This window comes from Actinia tenebrosa, unplaced genomic scaffold (genome assembly GCF_029948245.1).
Source record: "Actinia tenebrosa isolate PJP-AT-01 unplaced genomic scaffold, QUT_ActTen_1.0 PGA_scaffold0__85_contigs__length_37466705, whole genome shotgun sequence".
NCBI lineage: Eukaryota > Metazoa > Cnidaria > Anthozoa > Actiniaria > Actiniidae > Actinia > Actinia tenebrosa.
The window spans coordinates 12,677,462-12,698,164 of record NW_028292569.1 but is presented as its reverse complement, the minus strand read 5'-3'; the positions used below and the strand labels follow the sequence as shown (position 1 = coordinate 12,698,164).

At 36.9% G+C, this 20,703-nt stretch overlaps 3 protein-coding genes across 3 annotated transcripts; 2 read left to right on the top strand and 1 right to left on the bottom strand.

Annotated features, from left to right (window-relative positions):
• The first annotated feature begins 222 nt into the window (after positions 1 to 222).
• LOC116286825 (X-ray radiation resistance-associated protein 1) lies at positions 223 to 8,932 on the top strand. Its single transcript, XM_031693410.1, has 14 exons — positions 223 to 464; positions 861 to 1,027; positions 2,243 to 2,314; positions 2,952 to 3,024; positions 3,586 to 3,774; positions 4,187 to 4,253; positions 4,378 to 4,497; positions 4,799 to 5,136; positions 5,475 to 5,755; positions 6,142 to 6,555; positions 6,985 to 7,266; positions 7,436 to 7,538; positions 8,323 to 8,399; positions 8,621 to 8,932. Exons 1-14 carry the CDS (start codon positions 368 to 370, stop codon positions 8,810 to 8,812), a joined length of 2,472 nt encoding a protein of 823 aa, XP_031549270.1. The 5' UTR covers positions 223 to 367; the 3' UTR covers positions 8,813 to 8,932.
• Positions 8,933 to 10,115: 1,183 nt separating this feature from the next.
• LOC148913533 (cyclin-dependent kinase inhibitor 1B-like) lies at positions 10,116 to 11,919 on the top strand. The gene is made up of 2 exons (XM_089031429.1): positions 10,116 to 10,518; positions 11,049 to 11,919. Exon 2 carries the CDS (start codon positions 11,115 to 11,117, stop codon positions 11,418 to 11,420), a length of 306 nt encoding a protein of 101 aa, XP_088887555.1. The 5' UTR covers positions 10,116 to 10,518; positions 11,049 to 11,114; the 3' UTR covers positions 11,421 to 11,919.
• LOC116286810 (presenilin-associated rhomboid-like protein, mitochondrial) lies at positions 11,839 to 20,145 on the bottom strand. Its single transcript, XM_031693396.2, has 11 exons — positions 20,010 to 20,145; positions 19,716 to 19,857; positions 18,960 to 19,085; positions 18,799 to 18,847; positions 18,594 to 18,695; positions 17,845 to 17,946; positions 16,668 to 16,712; positions 16,042 to 16,115; positions 15,193 to 15,294; positions 14,098 to 14,195; positions 11,839 to 13,978 (listed from the first exon to the last, which is right to left on the bottom strand). Exons 1-11 carry the CDS (start codon positions 20,078 to 20,080, stop codon positions 13,873 to 13,875), a joined length of 1,017 nt encoding a protein of 338 aa, XP_031549256.1. The 5' UTR covers positions 20,081 to 20,145; the 3' UTR covers positions 11,839 to 13,872.
• Between the last annotated feature and the right edge of the window lie 558 nt (positions 20,146 to 20,703).

The following is a 20,703-nucleotide window of genomic DNA, read 5'->3' as shown; positions in this document are numbered from 1 at the left end:
AAAATAATTTTCAAGAATATCGCCAAATCTATGGATTCAAAACCTCTATTTTACTCATCTTAGTCGTATGATAATCAATAGGATAAATGGTAATGTATATTTGAGTTTCTTTAGAAGATTTCAATATACTGTCCTCTCCCCGGAGGAATTTAGTACCCGACCCTTCCCCCGGTACGAAGAATTTTTACCTCTCTTTATTAGTCGTCATAGCAACAGGGAAAGCAATATGGCGGCTGCCTTGTGAAGAGTGTCTTGTTGAGATGGCGTCGTTTATTCACCTAAAAATTCTATTTAAAAGATAAAACTGACAATTTTCTGCAAATCATTGTGATCTCTTTTCTATATAGTACTCAATAACTGCGAAATAATGACAGAGTACACCAGCAACGGAAGTTTTTCAACTGGTTTTTCAAGCCAATGTTTTCCAGTTCGTAGTTTAGCCAACTACCGTAGAGTTGACGAAGGTATGGTCCTTTTCCTAACCTTTTAAAGGCTTAAAACATGACCTAACTTTAATATTAAAGCCATACACTTAAAGGATTATGCTTAGAGCTTTGACAAAAGAAGTATGTTTTCTTGGGAAGTCAAAATTAGATTGAATTTTTTTGGTTGCTGGGAAATGTTGATTAAGAAGTCATGATATTTGTACAAATCGTTTAAATTTATCAAGTAAGTTGAATAGCCAAAATTCATGCATATATAGTTGTAAATTTGTTTTGGAAAATGTTGGAAAGCTTCCACTGTAAGTTTTATATATCTCTCCATCTATTTATAAGTTCACAATAATAATATTATGACTACTATTATTATTTTATTAAATATACTCATTGTTATTGTTTCTCTCATGTTTATCCATTTAGGGGGTGCGTGGCTAGTTGCGTATAGAGCTGAGCAGAGACGCCGCTTCAAAGCCGTCCTCAGTAATGAACCAGTCCAACAAATTGAGCCTGATGCAAGCCTTATGAGGAAACGACAAAGCCCTGAACTGATTCAAGAAAAAGCAAAGAGGCTTGATGGATTTTATTTGGTAAGTCATTAAAACTGACGAAACAAGGAATACTAGTACGATATCTGCTCAGACAGATTAAGAAAGAATTAAGGAACTGAAGACACATTGTTAGATTATTTTTAACGATAGTTGTAAGTATGTTTTGAGAATGAAGCCAGTCTTAAGAGTTGTGCACAAGTGTAATGCATGTAGTTGCACTACCTTCCTAAGGCAGCTTTCATCGTTGTTATTATGGATATTACTATATCTAAATCTAATTGGATTTACCACCCATGGTAGGTGGAATGCCTAACAAGTTTTGCAACCCACTTGATGAGGCTACCAATATATAGAATTATGATTTAGATGTTGATTTTTGTATGAGGAGGTAAAACCAGAGAACCCAGAGAAAAACCCTCAAAGCACAGGAGAGAACCAACAAACAACTCTACTGCAATCTTATTGGAGTACATTTGGGGTGCATCGAATAGTTAAGTGCGAGGGTGTGTATGTGTGGGGGTGGGGCAGGGGGAGATGTTACTTGAAGGGGATTTGCCACACCAGTAAATTTCAAATATAGCTCAATAGAAAAGGATTCGAAAATGAAAAGTTTAAATGTTGAGACATTCCCATCTAATTAGTTCAACTGAAACTCTCTACATTTAGCCCAGTTGATTACATACGAATGTGAAAATTATAGCACATGGAATAGTGATCAGGCAAGCTTTGCACGTGAATACTTTGATATTCACAGTGTTAGTATAGCTAGTATAGCATGGATTTTGGTTCCTAACCATCTTAGCCATTTATGTTTACATTTTTACAGTCATGAGTAAAGATTTGGAAACTTTATTATAAAGCTATATAGCTAAGAGTACAGACTTTGATCCAATTTCATAAATAGCATGTAGTCTGAAGGTGATGGGATGCGTGCCAAACTCTTTAAGAATACGTACAAATTACGTCTTCCTCATATCCAGAAAACCTGACGTGGACTTCCTGATCAGGGTGCCAAACTCAAAGGCGAAAGTGTACACACATGTGCTTGCGCTGTTGTCTTTGCAAAATTTATCAGTTTTTCTGGCACAAGAGACATTGATGAATAAACACTGTCAATCAATAGAATATTTCTTCTTCCTTGTTCGCTGAGACATCAAATATTCCAAGAAAATTATAACTCGACAATTACCAAATGGAGAAGTACATTTCATAAAGGATTTTGTTCCTTATTGACTAAATTTTGCCCACTTGCAGATGAGAAAATTCTATGTGGAAGACCCATCTGATTTGTGTTCCATAAACATCAGTGGCAATGACCTGTCAGAGGTTAGTATAAATAACATCAAATGATCTGGGACTTGGGCATCTTCAATGCCACAGTGTTAAAGTTTCTGAGAACCACACTAATAGACCTTATTTGTGGTGATGCAATGTTTTTACATTAGAGACCATGTGTCATTCCCTAGAGTATCATTTCTTTGTTTAAGAAATTATGATCTTATTCTAAAGAAAATGATATGTGGCCTGTAAAGGGAAAACATTTAAACCATACAAACGGTATTACTAACTCAACCAGTCATGATGGGATTTTCTTAATGAAACCCCAGATCACAGGATGATCCTTTAACTGTGGGTACATGTCAACATCCATAAACCTCCATTGTGCAATTCCAAAAATTATCCATACCCCCCTCATGGAGGACTTTTTTAAGACACCCCCCTACCACCCGGAAATTCCAATTTTCTTCCATACAAACTCTGTAATTTTTGTTCTTTCTCTGACCCCCCTACTCTTCAGAAATTCCAAATTCCCCTGTTGGGTGGGTATGGTTGATTTTTGGAACTACACATTAATGGGAGGCGGAAGGGTTACGGCTGTAATATAAAATGTACATGTAGTATTTGTGCATAACATATATTTAACAAGTTCATTATCTTATTATTGTTTTTGGTTGTGTTTTAGGTTTCAGAAGATGATTTTCTTTTGTTCGATAATGTTGTCCATGTGGATGCTGGTGACAATAATTTACCATTCAGTGAGTAACTATAGTATCATTAGATTTTCCTGTAAAGTATCTAATGAATGTTATCACTAATGTTACAATCTGACTATCATCCCTACTATCATCATCTCCACTATCATCATCCTTAGTTATTACCACCACTACCATCATCATCACAGTCATCATCAACAGCACCACTACCACCATCATCATCTGAGCATTATCATCACGATCATCACCACCACCACCACTACAACCATCATCATCTGAGCACCATCACCACTTAATCATCAACACCACTACCACTACCACCATCATCATCCGAGCACCATCACTTAATCATCATCACCATCACCATTACCACCATCATCATCTGAGCACCATCACCACTTAATCATCAACACTACTACCACTACCACTACCACCATCATCATCATTATTTCCATCATCTTCATGACCACCACTAACAACAACTGCATTATCAGCATCATTATCATCATAATATTTATGTAATTTTCAATTCAAAATATTTTCACTGAACAATTCAATACACAGTATTAACATTGATGTATTGTCTATATCCCTTCCCTTTAGATGCTTTCAAGAACTTCATTTCGTTACGTGAACTTGAGATACCACTCAATAACATATCTGGAAGCATCAGGCTAGAGCCTCATGACTTTTTGTACCTTGAGAAGCTAGACTTATCTTACAACAGAGTCACATCAGAAGATATCTTAGACTTAGGCTTATTACCATGCTTGAAAACACTTCACCTCACAGGTAAAAAGTTTGATTTATCAATGTAGAATACTTATTTGCAAAGGGTTACAGGAAATTGTTTTACCACCCCTGGATCTGAGCTTGCATATAACTAGAAGTGGGGGGCTGAACAGTGCATAGTGAGAGTACCAGAGCTGAAGAGGCAAGCAAACTAGCTTTTGGCATGAAAACTCCCTGCAAATCCACAGGTAGCCCAAAAGATAGTAAAGAAAATTTATGATTTTTAACCCCCTCAACCCCCTTCACTACACCCCTGGGGCTGAACATTGAGAATTTAGCAGATAGTAGTAAAAATTGGGTCAGGATTCTGTCCCCCCTCCTCCCCCCCTCCCTTAATTACTTCCCCAGCTCCTCTCTCTCTATGGTTCCTGCATCTGGCATTAACTAGTTTATATGATACATGCATTTTTAGGAAATGAAATCAAAAGGTTGCCATTAGAGATGGCAAGAACCTATCGTGCAATAACTGGGATTACTTTGTGAGTATTGTATATATATATATATATATATTACTTCATGCCATCATCATGATAACTCACTAAGCCATTGAAAATAGTGTTTTGCATAATTTTATATAACTTTTTCTTAAAAATATTTTTTTAGGTCAGGGACTGTTGAATCTGAAGATAGAAAAGTTCGTTTTCAAAGACTGGAAAATCTCTTCATGGATAACAATGAACTTACTGATACTTCAACATTTTCCAGCCTTGCTGGTCTAAGAAGGTAATTCTGCTGTCTGTATGTGAATAGCTGTGAGCAAAATACTTGTGAAGCATCATGGAATATGTTGGGGTAGTGGGGATGGAGAAAGATGCTGTGTGCTGAGATAACAACTAGGTTCTTTTGTGATAAAAACAAAAATATTATTGTTCTTGTGTACTTGTGATGCATCCTGGGACATCATAGGGCAATAAGATACACTAGCCAATAGGGGTACAAGGGAGTCTGCTGCTTCATGCTTGAATCTTTACGGTATTTGATTTTCACATTTTTCACATTTTCCCATTTCCTAATTCCTCTCTAGACTAAAATACCTAAACTTGGAAAACAATGAAGTTGCCTCTATTCCACATCTCCGACTTCTTGGAGCTAGAGTAAGACAGAGCGAGGGTCGTATCTCAGTCCAAAAAGAAAGAGAGACTGCAAAAGAAAGAACCGCTGAACAAAATGAACAGAAGATTGAGGATGAGAGAGAAGTGGAAGGGAGAGACACTCCTGAAGCTGATAAAGATGACCTGGTGCTTGATGGAGTCGATGAGATGTTGAGCAAGAAGCTTCCTGGTGATGATAAAGATGAAATGACAAATGGAATGGGAATAAGACACCGTTCAAGCACATTAACCGAAGATGCATCCCTCTTGGGTAAGGGATTCTGGTAACTTTGGGAAATGAAATGGGAAATGATGGAGACATATATTTCATTATTTTATTCATTTATCTCATCTTTATATATTTTTTCATTCATTTATTCAAATTGTTGACTCATATATTGGACTATTACTATAATCATAGGAAACCAGTACAATCAACCATTTATCCTGCCTCAATCCACTATGACATTGTTCATTTTTTCATTCATTTTTTCATTCATTTTTCATTCATTTTTTCATTCATTTTTTCGTTTATTTTTTCATTCATTTTTTCATTCATTTATTGTTCATTTTTTTCGTTCATTTTTTCATACATTTTTTCATCTATAGGAGAAAAGTACAATCCACCATTGCCATTCCCCTCACTACTCCATCTAAACCTTGCAAACAACATGGTGTTTGAAGAAGAAGGTCTGTTTGCTGTCGCTGGCTGGCCACGCATTAAGGAACTAGTAATATGGGGTAACCCCCTAACCACGGCCTTCAAGGGTGACCCACCCCTTCTCTCTATACGGCTTGGTAAACTGAAAGGTGTAAGGATCTTCAGACAGAAACCAGTTAAACGAACCAAGCATCATGTTAATCTATCGAATGTTGCTCAATACAGAAAGGTAAGTTAGGTTTTCACTCCAGTGCCGTAGCCACTGCCGTAGCCGTATTTTGAAAATGTAAGAAAAACCGAAAACCCTCGAAAACCGGACCAATCAGAAATTTGTGGCTACGGCCCTGCACTCAGTAAAATATGTCATAATACAGGACCCAAACTAGAGGAGAGGGGTAGTATTACCTGAGGGAACTCTCCTCTGAAAGTGAAATCCGAAATTTTGGACTCAAATTTCTCCAAAACTAAGAGCAGGAATAGTCGTTGTATGGACACCCAGAATTAAGCGTTTCAGCTGGGCAATTCATGGTTCCAACTCATCAAACCTGAGCAGTGGTTCTGCCATTGCAAAGTTCTAAATAAATACTTATTTTGCACTATTATATATTTCCACAGGTGGACGATACCTTACCACCAGCACCAAGGAAGCGTGATATCTTCATGCTAGAGAGTCCTTCTAAACGCGAAGCCATCTCATACGTAGGGCCACAACCAAGACCCCTACCCCCTATATCAGCCCCTTCAGGGATAAGGACACGACATCAGAGTCGTGCTGTTACACCCAGACAGCTATCAACAGCTCCTAATATGGCAGACAGACATACTAAAAACCGCAAGACAGACAGTAGATCTAGGAGTGTCCCCCCTGAATCCAAACAGACGAGTCTCGATAGAGAAAGTATGGGAAATCAGAGTGAGGAAGTTAAGACTACCGGAGAGGCTACTTCTAGTGTTGATACTACGAATACGAGGAAACATGAAGCAGCAGGAAAGAAGACGCAGACAGATGAAGGATTCTTTATGACTCAGGTACTTGAAATTCCGCTACAATTCTTATATTATAAGAATAGTAGCTGAGAACAACAATAAGGGCCCACAGTAAATAGTTACCCGTGTTCGTGGTGCTCAACCGTCTCATTGACTTTATGACGGTAAAGCAATTTAACTCGTAAGATAGAAATAACAAATTTCTGTGTTGCTAAAAGAAAAAAGTTTCTATATCAAGCATTTTGTTGGACGTGGATTGTTAATTCGAGTAGCAGTTGTCAACTCATAACGCAACGAGTTTGACGATTTTCTTTTTCATCCGTTCGGCCTGCGCTTCGGCTTTTCCATATGTCGTCATAAATGGAGTATTCTCGAGCATAGCCGTCTTGTTTCTTTTAATGTTATACTTATACTCTAGTCATTACTGATTGTACAGTATCTAACTCACTCAGTGCATTATTCTATTCAAAGATCGACGAACCAGAATTCTTAGAAACTCCCGCCAACAAAGAAACCCCACGGCCAAGAAAGAAAAAATCCAGGAAAGCCAAGCACCAGCATCCTGATCGTCCGTTCAGTGTAGAAGCAAAATACAAGGGGTATGAAGACCTGCTCGATGTCGACGAGAACGACCCGGATATAATAATACCCAAAAAGATACAAGAGAGTGTGCGGTCACTGCAGTACACGCTACAACATCCGTTAGTGTTTACAGAACCACAAGGGAATTATAAGGAAAAACCTAAGAAAAAGGTAGGATGAAGAAAATCCTCATGCCAAATAATAGTCCAGTCATGGACTCTTTTAGCCAATGATGACCACCTTCAACGTGATTTATAGCTGATGTATCAAGGTTAAAAGCTTTTTCCATGACAGAATGCGTTAGCTTGAGTTCGCTCATGTTTTTTCTTTGTTCTTTTAGGTTGAACCAAAACCTAAGGAGTCTCGGCAAAGCAAAGTGGAGGAGATGAGTAAACTACTGGATAAAATGAGAATGGGAAACAAAATTATAGAGTCAAATTTAGGTAAGAATTAGTACTGTCCTCTGAGATATCGTCATCATAATCATCACTACTGTCATTAACATCTCCACCATCATCACTTAGCCATCATGATAACTACAATCATTACAACCATCAATACAACCATCACTATCATCACCACCATCATTGACATCATCATCACCATGTACCATCATCAACAACCATCATCATCATCATGTACCATCATCATCAACACAGCATCATCATCATCATGTACCATAATCATCAACACACCATCATCATCATCATATGCCATCATCATCAACACAGCATCATCATCATCATCACCATGTACCATTATCATCAACACACCATCATCATCATCACCATGTACCATCATCAACACACCATTATTAACATCATCACCATGTACCATCATCATCAACTAACCATCATCATCATCAAAGCAGCATCATCATCATCATATACCATCATCATCAACACAGCATCATCATCATCATCACCTTGTACCATCATCATCAACATAGCATCATTGACATCATCATCACCATGTACCATCATCAATAACACACCATCATCATCATCATCATGTACCATCATCATCAACACACCATCATCATCATCAGCAAAACACCATCATTGTCATCATCATCAACACCATCATTGTCATCATCATCAACACCATCATTGTCATCATCATCAACACCATCGTTATCAACACAGCATCATCATCATCAACAACAACAACACACCATCGATCTCGGTCATTTTCTTATCTATTCTTTCATTCGTTTATTTTACATAGCAAACGTTATCGAAGATTACCATAAAGATCCTAAGCTACGCAAGCAGTTCCCCAAAGCCAAGGAACTACTAGATGAGGTAAGGTTTGAATGAATGGCAAGTAAATGGGAAGTGAACGAGAGAACAAGAACTGTGTACTTCTTTTTCATTCACTATTCACCATGACCATTGGACACGGTAGCCCCGTCCCAGTCTTGGATAACATTGAGTTCCTTCATTTTGATGTGGGGATGCTAATGGCTTCAGGCTTGAGGGTTAAGAATATGTGCATAACCACAAATAACATTTGGTTTTTTCAGGTTCAAGCCAAATACAACGAAGTTCGTATGAAATCACTCCGACCGTCTTCCGAGGCTCGTCGGATTTTTCAACCCGAGCTTGTCCGAGAACCTTCCGAAGTTGAATCACTTGGTTCTTCATTCTTAGAGGAAGAGAGACAAGTCCTCAATGAACTTGCGAAATTTAAACAAAGATTAGATGGAAGAATTTGATGTATTCTAGAAAAACATTTGATGTTGTATATAGTGGTGGAATTATAATTATGCGCTGGACGTCAGTACCAGTGTCAAAAAATGTATAATAGAGTAATAAAATCATGTTGTACTTCACTCGATTTGCATCCTCGTTCCCAGTCTATCGATCAACATCGCGAGAGAGAATTGTTAGGAAATTGCCCTATTTCATAATGACGTCACGGTTTGTTTACATCGGCTAAAATGATAGAAATTTAGAATAAATTTAAGCTTAATTCTCTTCTTTGGAGATATTTAGCGTAATATTTAGTTGTTCTTGACTTCACCAGCTCATAGACCAAATTTCATTGTGATATAAGATGTTTTTTTTGTCATTCCATCCCCCTCCAGCGACCGTGATCCCTAGCGTTAAAACAATACTTTTTTTTTTTTGGATGTGACGTCATTATGAAATAGAACAATTCAGAGGGCAATCATTTTCTTAGAAAACTGGGTCAAACAAATAAAGGAATGATTTTAGAATAGTTAATGGTAACAAAGGGGTTGCCCTGGGGGTCTTGGTGTTGACTCACGGTGAAAATCAACTTCTAATTCACTCATAAAACAAGCTAGGGTCACATGCAGCGACAGCCTAATGTTTCCTACGAAAAACAAGGACGATTGCTAGTTAAATTATCATTGGGAGGGAAAAGAGGGATAATTTGTTGATCAGTGGTAACAACCCCCTCTCCCATGGGAAATACTGGAGACGCAAATAAACAGCGATGTTCCCAATCTTCTATTGGCTGAAAAAAATGACAGCATTATAAATAAATTCTCCAAATGTTTTTGACATTGTTTTTGACTAACTGAAATATTTCATAATATTTCAGCAAATTAAGATCCACACATTTCCGGCCGTCCCACTGAAGCAACTACGCAAACATTAGTTTAGTCGGTTAAATTTCTTCCTTGGTGACCATGTTTACGGCACAGCGATAGTAACAACACAGGAAGAAGGGGTTTAAGATTTCCAAAATAATAAAACTAAAATTAAAAAATATGCTTTTATTTTCATTTATTTTTATTTTGTTTTTGCATGGGTGTGTCAGCTCAGCTCGAAAAATCCCCGGTTCATCTCACGCTCCAGCTATGAATTATTCGTTGATCATCCAAAATCGGCTAAAATAATACTCGAATATCTAAAAGACGTAGTTGGAAAGCAGCCAAAGACTATAAATTTTCCTTTGAGCTGGGGAAGTTCGTGGTCAATCTAGAATTGGGCTCCCTGTGCTTAATGACATGATGGATGATGACGTCATGTGGTAATAATACCTAAAAGCATTCTTTGATATGATATTCGGGCAAGTTTAAACTAACCTGTTTGTGAAGAATTCAAACTACGTCAATTTTCTTTGGCATCCGAATCTCTCTACTGGCTTCTTGACTTTAGAACACTACTTTTCAATTTTCTGAAGGAAGTTTGGACATATTTTCACATCGATATCAAGGAAGCTTGTACAGTGACAAAAGTCATTTGACAGCTGAAAACAGGTGTTGGGGTCTTTGATCGCTAAGAACTGCCTGTCCTTTTTGCTTTAGCTTTAACTCTGGAATATACAAGCCCTTGGATCTATGGTAAATGTTTATAACTCTGAACAACTGTGAAGTAGTCGAAAGTGAAAGAGAGGAGGTAAATACCCGAACGCCGAAAGACAACCGGCTTTTGATGATAACAACACAAGGTAACACAATGGCATGTTGCTTTTTGACTTCTGTACAATCCAAGCCCATTTAAAAAAAAACATGAAAATATCTCGCTTTATTCATTGATTTTCACACTCTTGCTACTTTAATGTATTTTATATTAACGAGCTGGCGAATGTACTTTATTTTGATGATATAAAGTACACATCTCCGAGTTTTCCCACGGGCGATTTTTAATTACAGTCACGCAACCGTAAACAATACATATAATGTTTCTCAGAAGTGATGATTTGGCACTATTTATTCACACACATAAACAATAAATAAGTAATTGAAATTATTAAAATAAATTCTCGGAAAAATTGGGCAAATTTGTGATTATATTTAAGTGAATTTTGATGTTAAATTTAGGTTTGAGTCGAGATCAATTTTTTTCTTTGGACGCTTGACTGGTTTTTCCGTAAGACGAAAACAAGCCCAGGCACGCACGTCGATGACTCGAAGATTTTATTGTCATTTCTGTATTACGAGATCGCTTAAATTGAAACATAAAACTTGACTCTTGCAGGTTCGATCTTGCACGTATAAGGTAAACAACTTTAAAGCCGGGTTGACAGGATCTGGTAAAACGAAGATGGATCCGAACAGAAGCAAAGCTAAAAGAGCTCTGTATCCAGTAGATCATGAAGCAATACAAAGAGATTTGGACAGAGAAACACAGAAATTAGAACGAGAGGAAACAGAGAGAATGAGATGTAAATATAATTTTGATCCTAAATCTGACAAGCCTCTAGATGGACCGTATGAATGGGAAGTTTATACTCCACAACACAAGCAAGAAACTCAACGCAATCCGGTCGATACGGAAATGAAAGAGGACGAAGATTCTGTACAGGAAGACAAGACCCAAACACTACTACAAACTCCTGAGAAAAGTTGACATTATCGAAAATTTTTTATAGCGTTGTTTAATTTATTATATAGAAAGTCACGATTAGAGAGTAGGAAATAATTTATAATTAGAACAGAAGTTAAATCCCAAATTCGAATGACCAACTGGAATTGTTCATGCGAGGATACGACGATAAATTTTGTCTTTTTCCGCCGTCTAAAAGCAAAGTGAATGAAGTAAAAACCTGGGAAATTGATAGTCAATCAAGAGTAAATCTGTGATGATTCGTCGAACCAAGTCACTAATTTATGGTGTCATAACCAGAATCATGTCAAGACAGAACTCCTTCTAAAACAGCGGGATAAAGATAAACTAAACAAGAGACGGAAAAACATCAGCAAAATCCAGCAAGATTTGTTCACGATGATAGGAGAAATGTTTTAGGAAGAATCACTAACTAGAAAAGTAAATCATAAATTGTAATTTTATTTCATTTGTCTTGTACATAGTAAAAGGTTTGTGCTCGAAGGAGTACCGACGTACTTAAGATCTGTCTGGTTTGGTGTTTTAAACTGACCAAGTATGATGCTTGAGCACCTTGACTTTGCCATGGTCGTTGCCTTGCAACACAAGAACTGACCAATACTAGTTTCAAGTACAAATATTCAATAATATTCCTACATTTAATATAGTTTAATCCCAGTGAAATTAAAACCAATTCTAAACAACTAGTTAACATTCTGAACTAGATGAGATTTAATTTCGTTCTTTGTTGGGGATATTTGAGTTTAATGCCAAGCTGTGCCAGATGCTTCGATACTACACACGTTTCTCTATGAAAAAAACTGAAATACCGGTTCGAAAAACGCTCAGTTTTCGAAGAATAATGACTTGTTTGATTCAATAATCATTTCCTAATTCAGAGGAAGTGCTACTGCATTTGAGTTGATTAATTTTCGTGGAAACAAAAACGAAAATACGATTTAAACTAGATTTAATACAATAAGATTGATTTTTTTGACTTCAAGCTGCGAACTAATACCGGTAAATCAAGGATTAATCAAACATTTATTCATTTCTAAATTGTTTTATGATGATGGGTTTATTTGACGAGGGAAAGAAGTCAAGAAAAAAAAGTCATGGAATTTTTCCGATATTGGATAAAATTATTATTGCTTTGCTTGACTGGTCGTTGAGATATATATGTATATTACTGTCTAGTTTTGAACCTACGTTGGAATACGGTTCAGCGTCTGTAGTTACCCGGCATGCGTAACGTTTTGACAAGAGCTACCTTATATGTATTCAATAATTTGTAAGGAAGTAAACAAATCATCTATATACTGGATGGTTTAGAGGTCTCAGTAGCTTCTCGTAGACAACGAAAACAGCGTGTGAAATGACAAGGTTTGTTAGTATCCAACCGTGTCACGTGACAGGATGGTGACTTCACGGAAACTTACCAAGATAACAAAACATTTTGTTATCCTGTGTACCTAAGTTATGAAGTTTGAGTCTAGTTTCTTTTATTGAAAGTTTATCTATTTATTTTCACATTAATCACTCATCCGGTTTCTTTGAAATTTTTTCACAAAGTACTGACGGTTAAAAATGAAAATGAAGTAAAATATCCTCTAATCACCCTCTCCTCCCCCCAAAGGGACAAATGTATTCAAATCTAATATTAGAGGCCTCAAAAAATCAAAGGCATTATTTCTAAAACAGTGTGTAGGTTTATAAAGAAACCTAAACAGAAGCTCTACTAATGCGTGGGGTAGTACGCCGGCAGGATCCTGCCAGCAGACATGTGTCTATCTTCACAGCACGAACGTTGCTTGCTGTAGAGATCCAAGGTCTCGCGACTTATGAACAAATCCCATTATAAAAACCCATCCTATCATAATAATCGTTTGTTTGTTGTTGTTGTTTTTTTTTTCGTTTCGTTTCGTTTTCATATCATTTGTTTTCGGTTACAAAACTAAGAACGTCAAAAGAACACGAGAACCGCGCACGCGCACAGCCATGGCTAATTTTCCCGCCAAATCCCACCAGCTTTTCAGGGGGAAAAATCAGCTTTTCATGCAACTTTTTACTTCATATTTCAAGTTATTTAAAAATAATCTTACATTATTTGGGACATCATTCCAAAGTCAAAATAAAACATTACATCAGTTGAGATGAAACCGAAAAAACACAGAGAAATCGAAGCAAACTGTAGTTTGAAATGCGTCGACACGGCTGTTTTCTGAGCCAGGACGTTCAAAAGTACTGTTTTGTATATATATATTTTTTCTTTACTCCAACTCCATTGACCACTACAATTTCATCTCATTTTTAGGTCTGTAGTCAAGGAACGAAGGGCCGAACAACAAGCCTTACCGTGCAAAAAGACGACTTGGGCTTTGCTCTTTATCGAGGCTGATAGTAAGTTTTCTGTAATGAGTTACTCAGACAAACGATCAGCCCGTCACGTTTTGTCTTGTTCTAAAGGCGACAACGATCAGGAAGGAGGAGGGGTAGGTGATTTCCCTCGTAAACGATGCCATTTCTTTATCAGCCATCCTCTCTTGTCCCACAGGTAATGATGACCATATTTTAGATATAACCTAAAAAAACACATTGACATTGATTTTTCAGGGTTCTCCAGTTATCCTCCCTCCGCAAAACCCAATTCGACAAAATTAGAATTTGAACTATCTGTATATAACAATTTATCTTTACTTACGCGCCAAATACCGCTCCCCCTAGATGTGCCGCGTGATCAAACATTTGCCATCTGAACAGCAGTCCAGCTACATCTAATGCTACCACTCCCATTAAAGCCTGAATAGAACAACAGCACATACATATCAGTGGAAGATTGACTGCGTGATTCGTTGAGAAAACAGTGGGGAAAAAACGTTAAAACTGATTAAATCCGAAAGCTAAGCACACAGGGCGAAAGAGGTACTACTTTTCAAAGGCCAGCTAAAATTTATTGTCTTTATTTCAAATTTTGACGATTTTATTAAGTTTTTTAAGTATCGCCATACATTTTCTTATAACATGACACCACAGAAACCTAGCTTGGGCTACCTGTGGCTAGATCAATTACGTTGCACGTGATAAAAATCCCCCAATCAAAATTCTATACAATATCATGGTCAAGGCAAGGCACGCATATGGCACCGACTCTTTTACAGCCATACGAAAACTGCACGAGGAATTTCCTTGTAACGCACTTGCGTGACATAATGAAAATAATTCCCCATAGAGACCCCATTTCCTGAGGTCAGGGGAGTTTCCTTTAAATGCCACGCGTCATTTGAGGAAAATCCCCATGAAAACATTTCCTCAGAGGACAGGGGAATTTTCTTTTGGTTTGAAAATGTTCCAAGTTTGAAGGGGAAGTACTTTAGATGAACTTAAAAACAGTCCCCGGTCTTTCATGACCTGGTTAGGGAAATTTCTTACGCTGAAAAGTCGACTTCGCAGTCAATCTCTCGTTTTCAGCTTTTGTTGTAAAAGTTATCATTTTTAAGCCATTAAGGTATTTTAGCAAAAAAAAATTATGCTCAAAAATGAAATATCCTTGACATCCCATTTGAGTAGTTTGTTTGGTTTCTCCTGGATTCCGATTTTCCTCCCTCCACGAAACGCAACATTGACACAACATTGGGGTCATACATTGACTGAAAAACGGCTGCCAGAGGCGCCTTCACAAGCTTTGAGCTGCGCCACTGCTGTGCTTATGGTGGTGATAAGTGAGGACGAGTTTTTTTTTTTAGATTCCAATTTAAGACTTTTTCATGGTACCGAGAGAGTTGATTCAAATGCCTACCTTCCCAGCAGAGAACGTAAACCAAGGCAGGAAAACTAAAGCTAGTTCTGTGTCAGGGAGACTGATGCAAACGTATGAAAGAACAGCGAATAGCGCCCCAGACTGTGAAGAGAATCCGGAAATAATATGATTCGGTTAGTGAAAATATAATATAAACATTTAGTATTTTTACACAAGTGAATATAATAAATCTGGCGCGCTCATTGCTCACAATTTATATCTTATGCTACTATTGATGGGTTGCAAGCATTCCCAAGAGAGTTAAAAGACAAAAGCATGGCGGCCATTGTGGTGCCGTTAACAATGGATGCTAATAAGAAATCTTTTGTTAAATGGCACCGACATGGCCGCGATGAGGTAATGTGCAAACGAAGAATATCGACCTACAGGTGAATATAATGCACACGCGCACGCTTGTTTGTTGATGTGTGCCGCTTGCAGAGATAAATAAAATTGGGAAAAAACTCTCTCCGTTATTTATTAAATTCACTTGTGTGATACTGAAAGACTCGCGTCTCGGTAAATATTCCCCGATATTCAGTGAGCCTGAGGCGAATAATTGTTAAATATTTACTATGCAGACTGTATCGTTTGATCATTACGATCATCATAATCATCATCATCAATACTATTACATGGGGAAATTAGCTTGCGTTGGTTAGTGCGCACGTGGGCTTTCTCTTTCGACTTCTCTCTAATCTGTATAGCTTCAGCTTTGAATACTCTTAAAACAGAGCACTGATGGAGAAAGGGGGTAAAGTGCGCACCATCTTAGCTGAAGGAACACTTATTTTAGGTCTTTACCATTATCATCGTGATTTTATAACTTTTTATGAACCCTTTACTTACAGCTCCAAGAGAAGGGCGAATAGGCTGTTTAGCTAAAATTCTGAATGCTTGGCTTGCAAATGAGGCTATTATTCCTGTGAGAAAATCCGGGTAGAGGAGGTTTGAAATAATTTCAGTGTTAAAATTCTACAGTTTTTGCATGATGTTCTCAGTGTACATGTACATTCAAGATGCTACCCACAGGTACCCCAACCACTAACACAGGGGACCACCCAGAACACTGTTAGGGGGGGAAAATACAACTATTTTCCGTATCACAGGATAATTTTATCACCATAATCATAATCATAATCATCACCATCATCACCATCATAATCATCATCATCATAATAATAATAATCACCATCATAATCATCATAATCATAATCATCATTATTATAATCATTATTATCATCTTCAATATCATCATCATCATAATTTTCATCACAATCATAATCTTCGCCAACACTATTATCATCACCATCATCATCATCATTATGATCACCATCATAATCATCATCACCATCATCATCATAATCATCATCTTCAATATCATCATCACCATCCTAATCTTTGCCAATACTATCATCATTACTATCATCATCATTATCATCATCATCACCATCATAATCATCAAAGTTTCTTACCTCCAGAAAGATAAAAAGCAATAAACTGTTCCTTGCCGAGAAGAGCTGCAACAGCACAAAAAAAGGTTCATTAAATTTTTATTAGGAGTGCTGAATGGAATGCAAAGATAATTCATTCCCACAAAATATCCAACAGGGTGATTTATATTTTACTGACCCCACTTCCTGCACCTCCATGTTTCCATAAAAGTAGCATTAATGTATATAAAATATAATTTACTTAATTTATCAATCCTTAGAAGTTTTAGATACACATTGTAATGTACCCTCCATAGACCCTCTTGGACTCTTGCAAGTTTCAATACCTGACTTGTCCCTAGTCGTCTCTCTTACGCGCTCAAAGGGTCAAGGGAAGGGAAGTAGGAAGAGGAAGAGATGGCATCGCTCTTCTTTCCCCCTTCTCTTGACCCTTTGTGCACACTCTTAAAATAAGAGACAACTGGGGATAAGTCAGTTTCAAACCCTTATAGAGGCAGGCTGAATAGACATTTGTAAGGAATGATACACATTTCATTAAGATTAAAATGTATGGCATCAGTACTATAAATTATGGTGTCATGGTTCGCACAGTAATTTAAGAAAAAAATTCCAGGACTTTTCAAGGACGTTTCAAGGACTTAATGGTCATTTTCAATGACTACAAGGACAGAAAAGATCTAACCAGTGAAGCAAAATGAAAATTTAAACATGCAGTACTTCTCCTTGTGTTTACTTGAAATCAATAGGGGGGTAACTGAATTACCAAATTTGAAGGAGCCCTATGCTATCTTGAAAATTACCCACAATACCGCAAAACCCGCAAAACAACCGAAAATTACTGTTTTATGTATTATTTTAATCATTTTTGTAATTTTAACCAAGGTTTTCCTCTTTCTAAAGATGAAAAAATATACTTTAGATAGTACCCAAGAAATTCCAGGACAAAAATGAATTATTCAAGGAGTCAAAAGAAAAATTCCAGCACTTTTCAAGGACAAAAATCAAAATTTTAGAATTCAAGGAGTTTTCAAGTACCGAATGCATTTTTAAGGACTTTTCAAGGCCTGTGAAAAACCATGTGGTGTCCACACTCTGCGAACCAATTCAATGGCTCACACCTCTTGAATATAATAATATAGGTTAGCAACAGTAAGATTATATGGGAATCTGCCCTATCTCATACTCTTTCTCTTCTTACCTTCAATTGTCGGCGCAAAACTCCATAAAACATACATATTAATGGCAACATGCCAGAAGTCTATGTGACTGAAGCAGCTTGTTAAAAGGGTTAAGGGGGGTGCTGTGGAATGATAAACAAATGTTACCATATCAACCAATAGATAAAACAAGTTGTATTTATTCTTATTGGATATTCTCATATTTCCTAGAGCCTATGTTGATTTTGGTGACTAACATCATCACAAGGTTACATGGGATTTATTTGATTGAAAGTAGTCTATTGCCAATACAGTGTGTGCAACAATGTGACAAAATCCCTTGAGATATAAATAACAATGAAACAGCGGCCATGTTGGTTGATCTAACGAGAGAAGCTAATGAGGAATGCTTTGTTATCATCAACCAAGATGCTGCAATGATGTAACATGCACCTGCTCTATTTTGCTGTCACAGCCTTTTTCTTGATCAGTGCATAGCAATGAAAACAGTATTTTCATACTCATTAATAATTCATGAGGAAACCAGCCAATCAATGGGCTATTTTTGGGTCACATGATGTTACTTGAAACCTGGTAAAGTCATGTGAAATGACTGAATTCAGTCTGTAGTAACTGGAACAAAATTAATTGAGTCCTAGGACTGAACTAATTTTGTTCCAGTTACTCCAAGTCGAATAATAATGAGCATGAGAAGTTATTTCAAAGCCTCCAATATCGGACGTCCAGTCCTCATTGTCGGCTTATATTACATAAAAGTAAAAAGACTTACCGATAATAGGATGAGAAACAAACCATCTCCACATTGCTGATTGTACTTGTGGTGTTGGTATTTTCCATAGCAAGAAAACAACAGCATTTAGAAATATAATTCCTGGGAAGCAAAATAAGAGAAAAATATGGTACAGCAGTTTTCAATGTTATTCAACATTTTTCTAAAAATTGAGAGTATTCCAGAGTTACGTCAGTAATCATACCTGTGGCAGTCTTTCGACCATCAGGTAAGGTTTTCCACCATCTATTTAACTAAAATATAAAATATAACAATAGATAATTTTGTCATATCAGCAGAAAATATAGATAGAGAATAAGTATTATTGACTATGGACTAACACTTAAAATTGCTAAATCAAACTACCTTTTGTCGGAATCCAAATAATTTTGGAAAATCTAGTGATTTAATATTTTGGCTCCAGTTGGAGTAGCTTGCTCTGATCCTTTCATACTGTAGAATAGCACAGCCTACGAAGGAGCCTCCACTTGCCTGAAGAAAAAAAACCCAGAAAACCTTTGTGTAAATCATCATACATGTCCTGATGAGAATGACAAAAATGATGATTATAAGATCATGATGATCAAAAAGAGGATAATGATGATGATAATGATAGTGATGATTATAAGATCATGATGATCCAAAAGAGGATGATGATGGTGATAATGATAATGATGATGTTCATGATCATGAAAGTTTCATTTTGATGTTACTGACGATGATGATGGTGAAAAAGATGTTGTTAATGATGATGGGAATGATGATGATGCAAGATGATTATAGTGATGATGATGATGAAAATATTATTTTGCTGTCATTAAGGATTTTGATGTTGAAAAAGATGTTTTTTGATGATAATTGTGATAATATGGATGTTGATGCTGATCATGATCATGATGACGATTGATAATGATGATGATGTCGAAAAAAGATGATGTTGATGAATTTGACAGTCGTTGGTAAAGATCACAATCAATGAATCACATTTTGATAATTGTCATGATATGTTTTAGCCAATACTCTTCACAGTTCAGTTATTTAATCAAGTCCCACTCTACTGGTAGTGGTTAGCCCAAGACTGCACTCTTTATACAACATGATGCAACAGTTACACAAACTTACAACAACAGTGAAGACCAAGGGCCTCATTATTAACCTCGTCCTTCCTGAAGTCACAACTAGTTCTTCTACACCATTATGGTCATTAGTTTTCCAGGACTCGTTACGAATTAGCCTGAAACTACGACATTGAAGAGAATTTCCTCTGCAAGAACAAACAACATGAAAAGTTTCACACCAACAAAACCGTGTTAAAAAACTGAGAGAAAAATAGAATGAAAAAAAAAACATCCACGCTAACGCCGTCCATTGCTTTATTATCAAGTCTTTTAGTAATTTTTACTCTTTTTCATTTACCTGGAGAAGAAAAATCGGCCAAAACGTTGGCTTTCGCAAATCTGGCGAAATAGCACACCAACGTTCGCCATCTTGTTTTTCACTAACACAGGTATCCCATGTGATTTTAAAAAAACTAGATACCACAGGGAGCCCACAAGCACTTCTCGTTTCTAGCTTTGTCTCAGTGTGAAAACATTTGAGATAGCAGAGAAGATTTCTTCTGCTTATGCTGATGTTGTATTGAAAACTTGAGGATTAAAGAGGGCATATGATACAATAGAATTTGGCAATAGTCGTAGATCTAATATGATTTATTTGCTTTTCTGTTTTAATCGATTTTTTTAAAAATCGCCTTTCCGCTTCCTTCGTTGCTTTTCCTCAACCCCTTGGTTGCTATTTTTCATTTGTACAACCTGTTTATCTTATTCTTTTCCAAATATCAGTAATTTTCTCTTCGTCTCATTTTTCCTCATTTTCTCTTATTTCCTTGTTCTGTTTGATCTCCCACACAAAAATACTGGAACTTCTCCTCGCCTAAAAATAGTAAAGCGAATAAACATTCCATCAAGTCTTTCAAACATTCCGGCATGAACAAATAATACTGCAGGAAGGAAGCCGCCACCACAGCCCCGGGACAAAGGCGCGCATGGCTGTAACACTTGAATCAGCTGTGTAGTACGTCATTGTCAAAACTTGTTCCCGGCACAGATGT

Bases quoted from the DNA above. Each gene is read 5' to 3' on its own strand.
- LOC148913533 (XM_089031429.1), top strand. From the start codon at position 11,115: ATGGATCCGAACAGAAGCAAAGCTAAAAGAGCTCTGTATCCAGTAGAT.
- LOC116286825 (XM_031693410.1), top strand. From the start codon at position 368: ATGACAGAGTACACCAGCAACGGAAGTTTTTCAACTGGTTTTTCAAGC. The intron at 6,556-6,984 runs GTACTTGAAATT...TTCTATTCAAAG, and splicing joins AAGGATTCTTTATGACTCAG to ATCGACGAACCAGAATTCTT. The intron at 7,267-7,435 runs GTAGGATGAAGA...TTGTTCTTTTAG, and splicing joins AGGAAAAACCTAAGAAAAAG to GTTGAACCAAAACCTAAGGA.
- LOC116286810 (XM_031693396.2), bottom strand. From the start codon at position 20,080: ATGGCGAACGTTGGTGTGCTATTTCGCCAGATTTGCGAAAGCCAACGT. The intron at 19,086-19,715 runs GTAAGTTTGTGT...TTTTTTCTTCAG, and splicing joins CCTTGGTCTTCACTGTTGTT to GCAAGTGGAGGCTCCTTCGT. The intron at 18,848-18,959 runs GTAGTTTGATTT...TTTATATTTTAG, and splicing joins TATTTGGATTCCGACAAAAG to TTAAATAGATGGTGGAAAAC.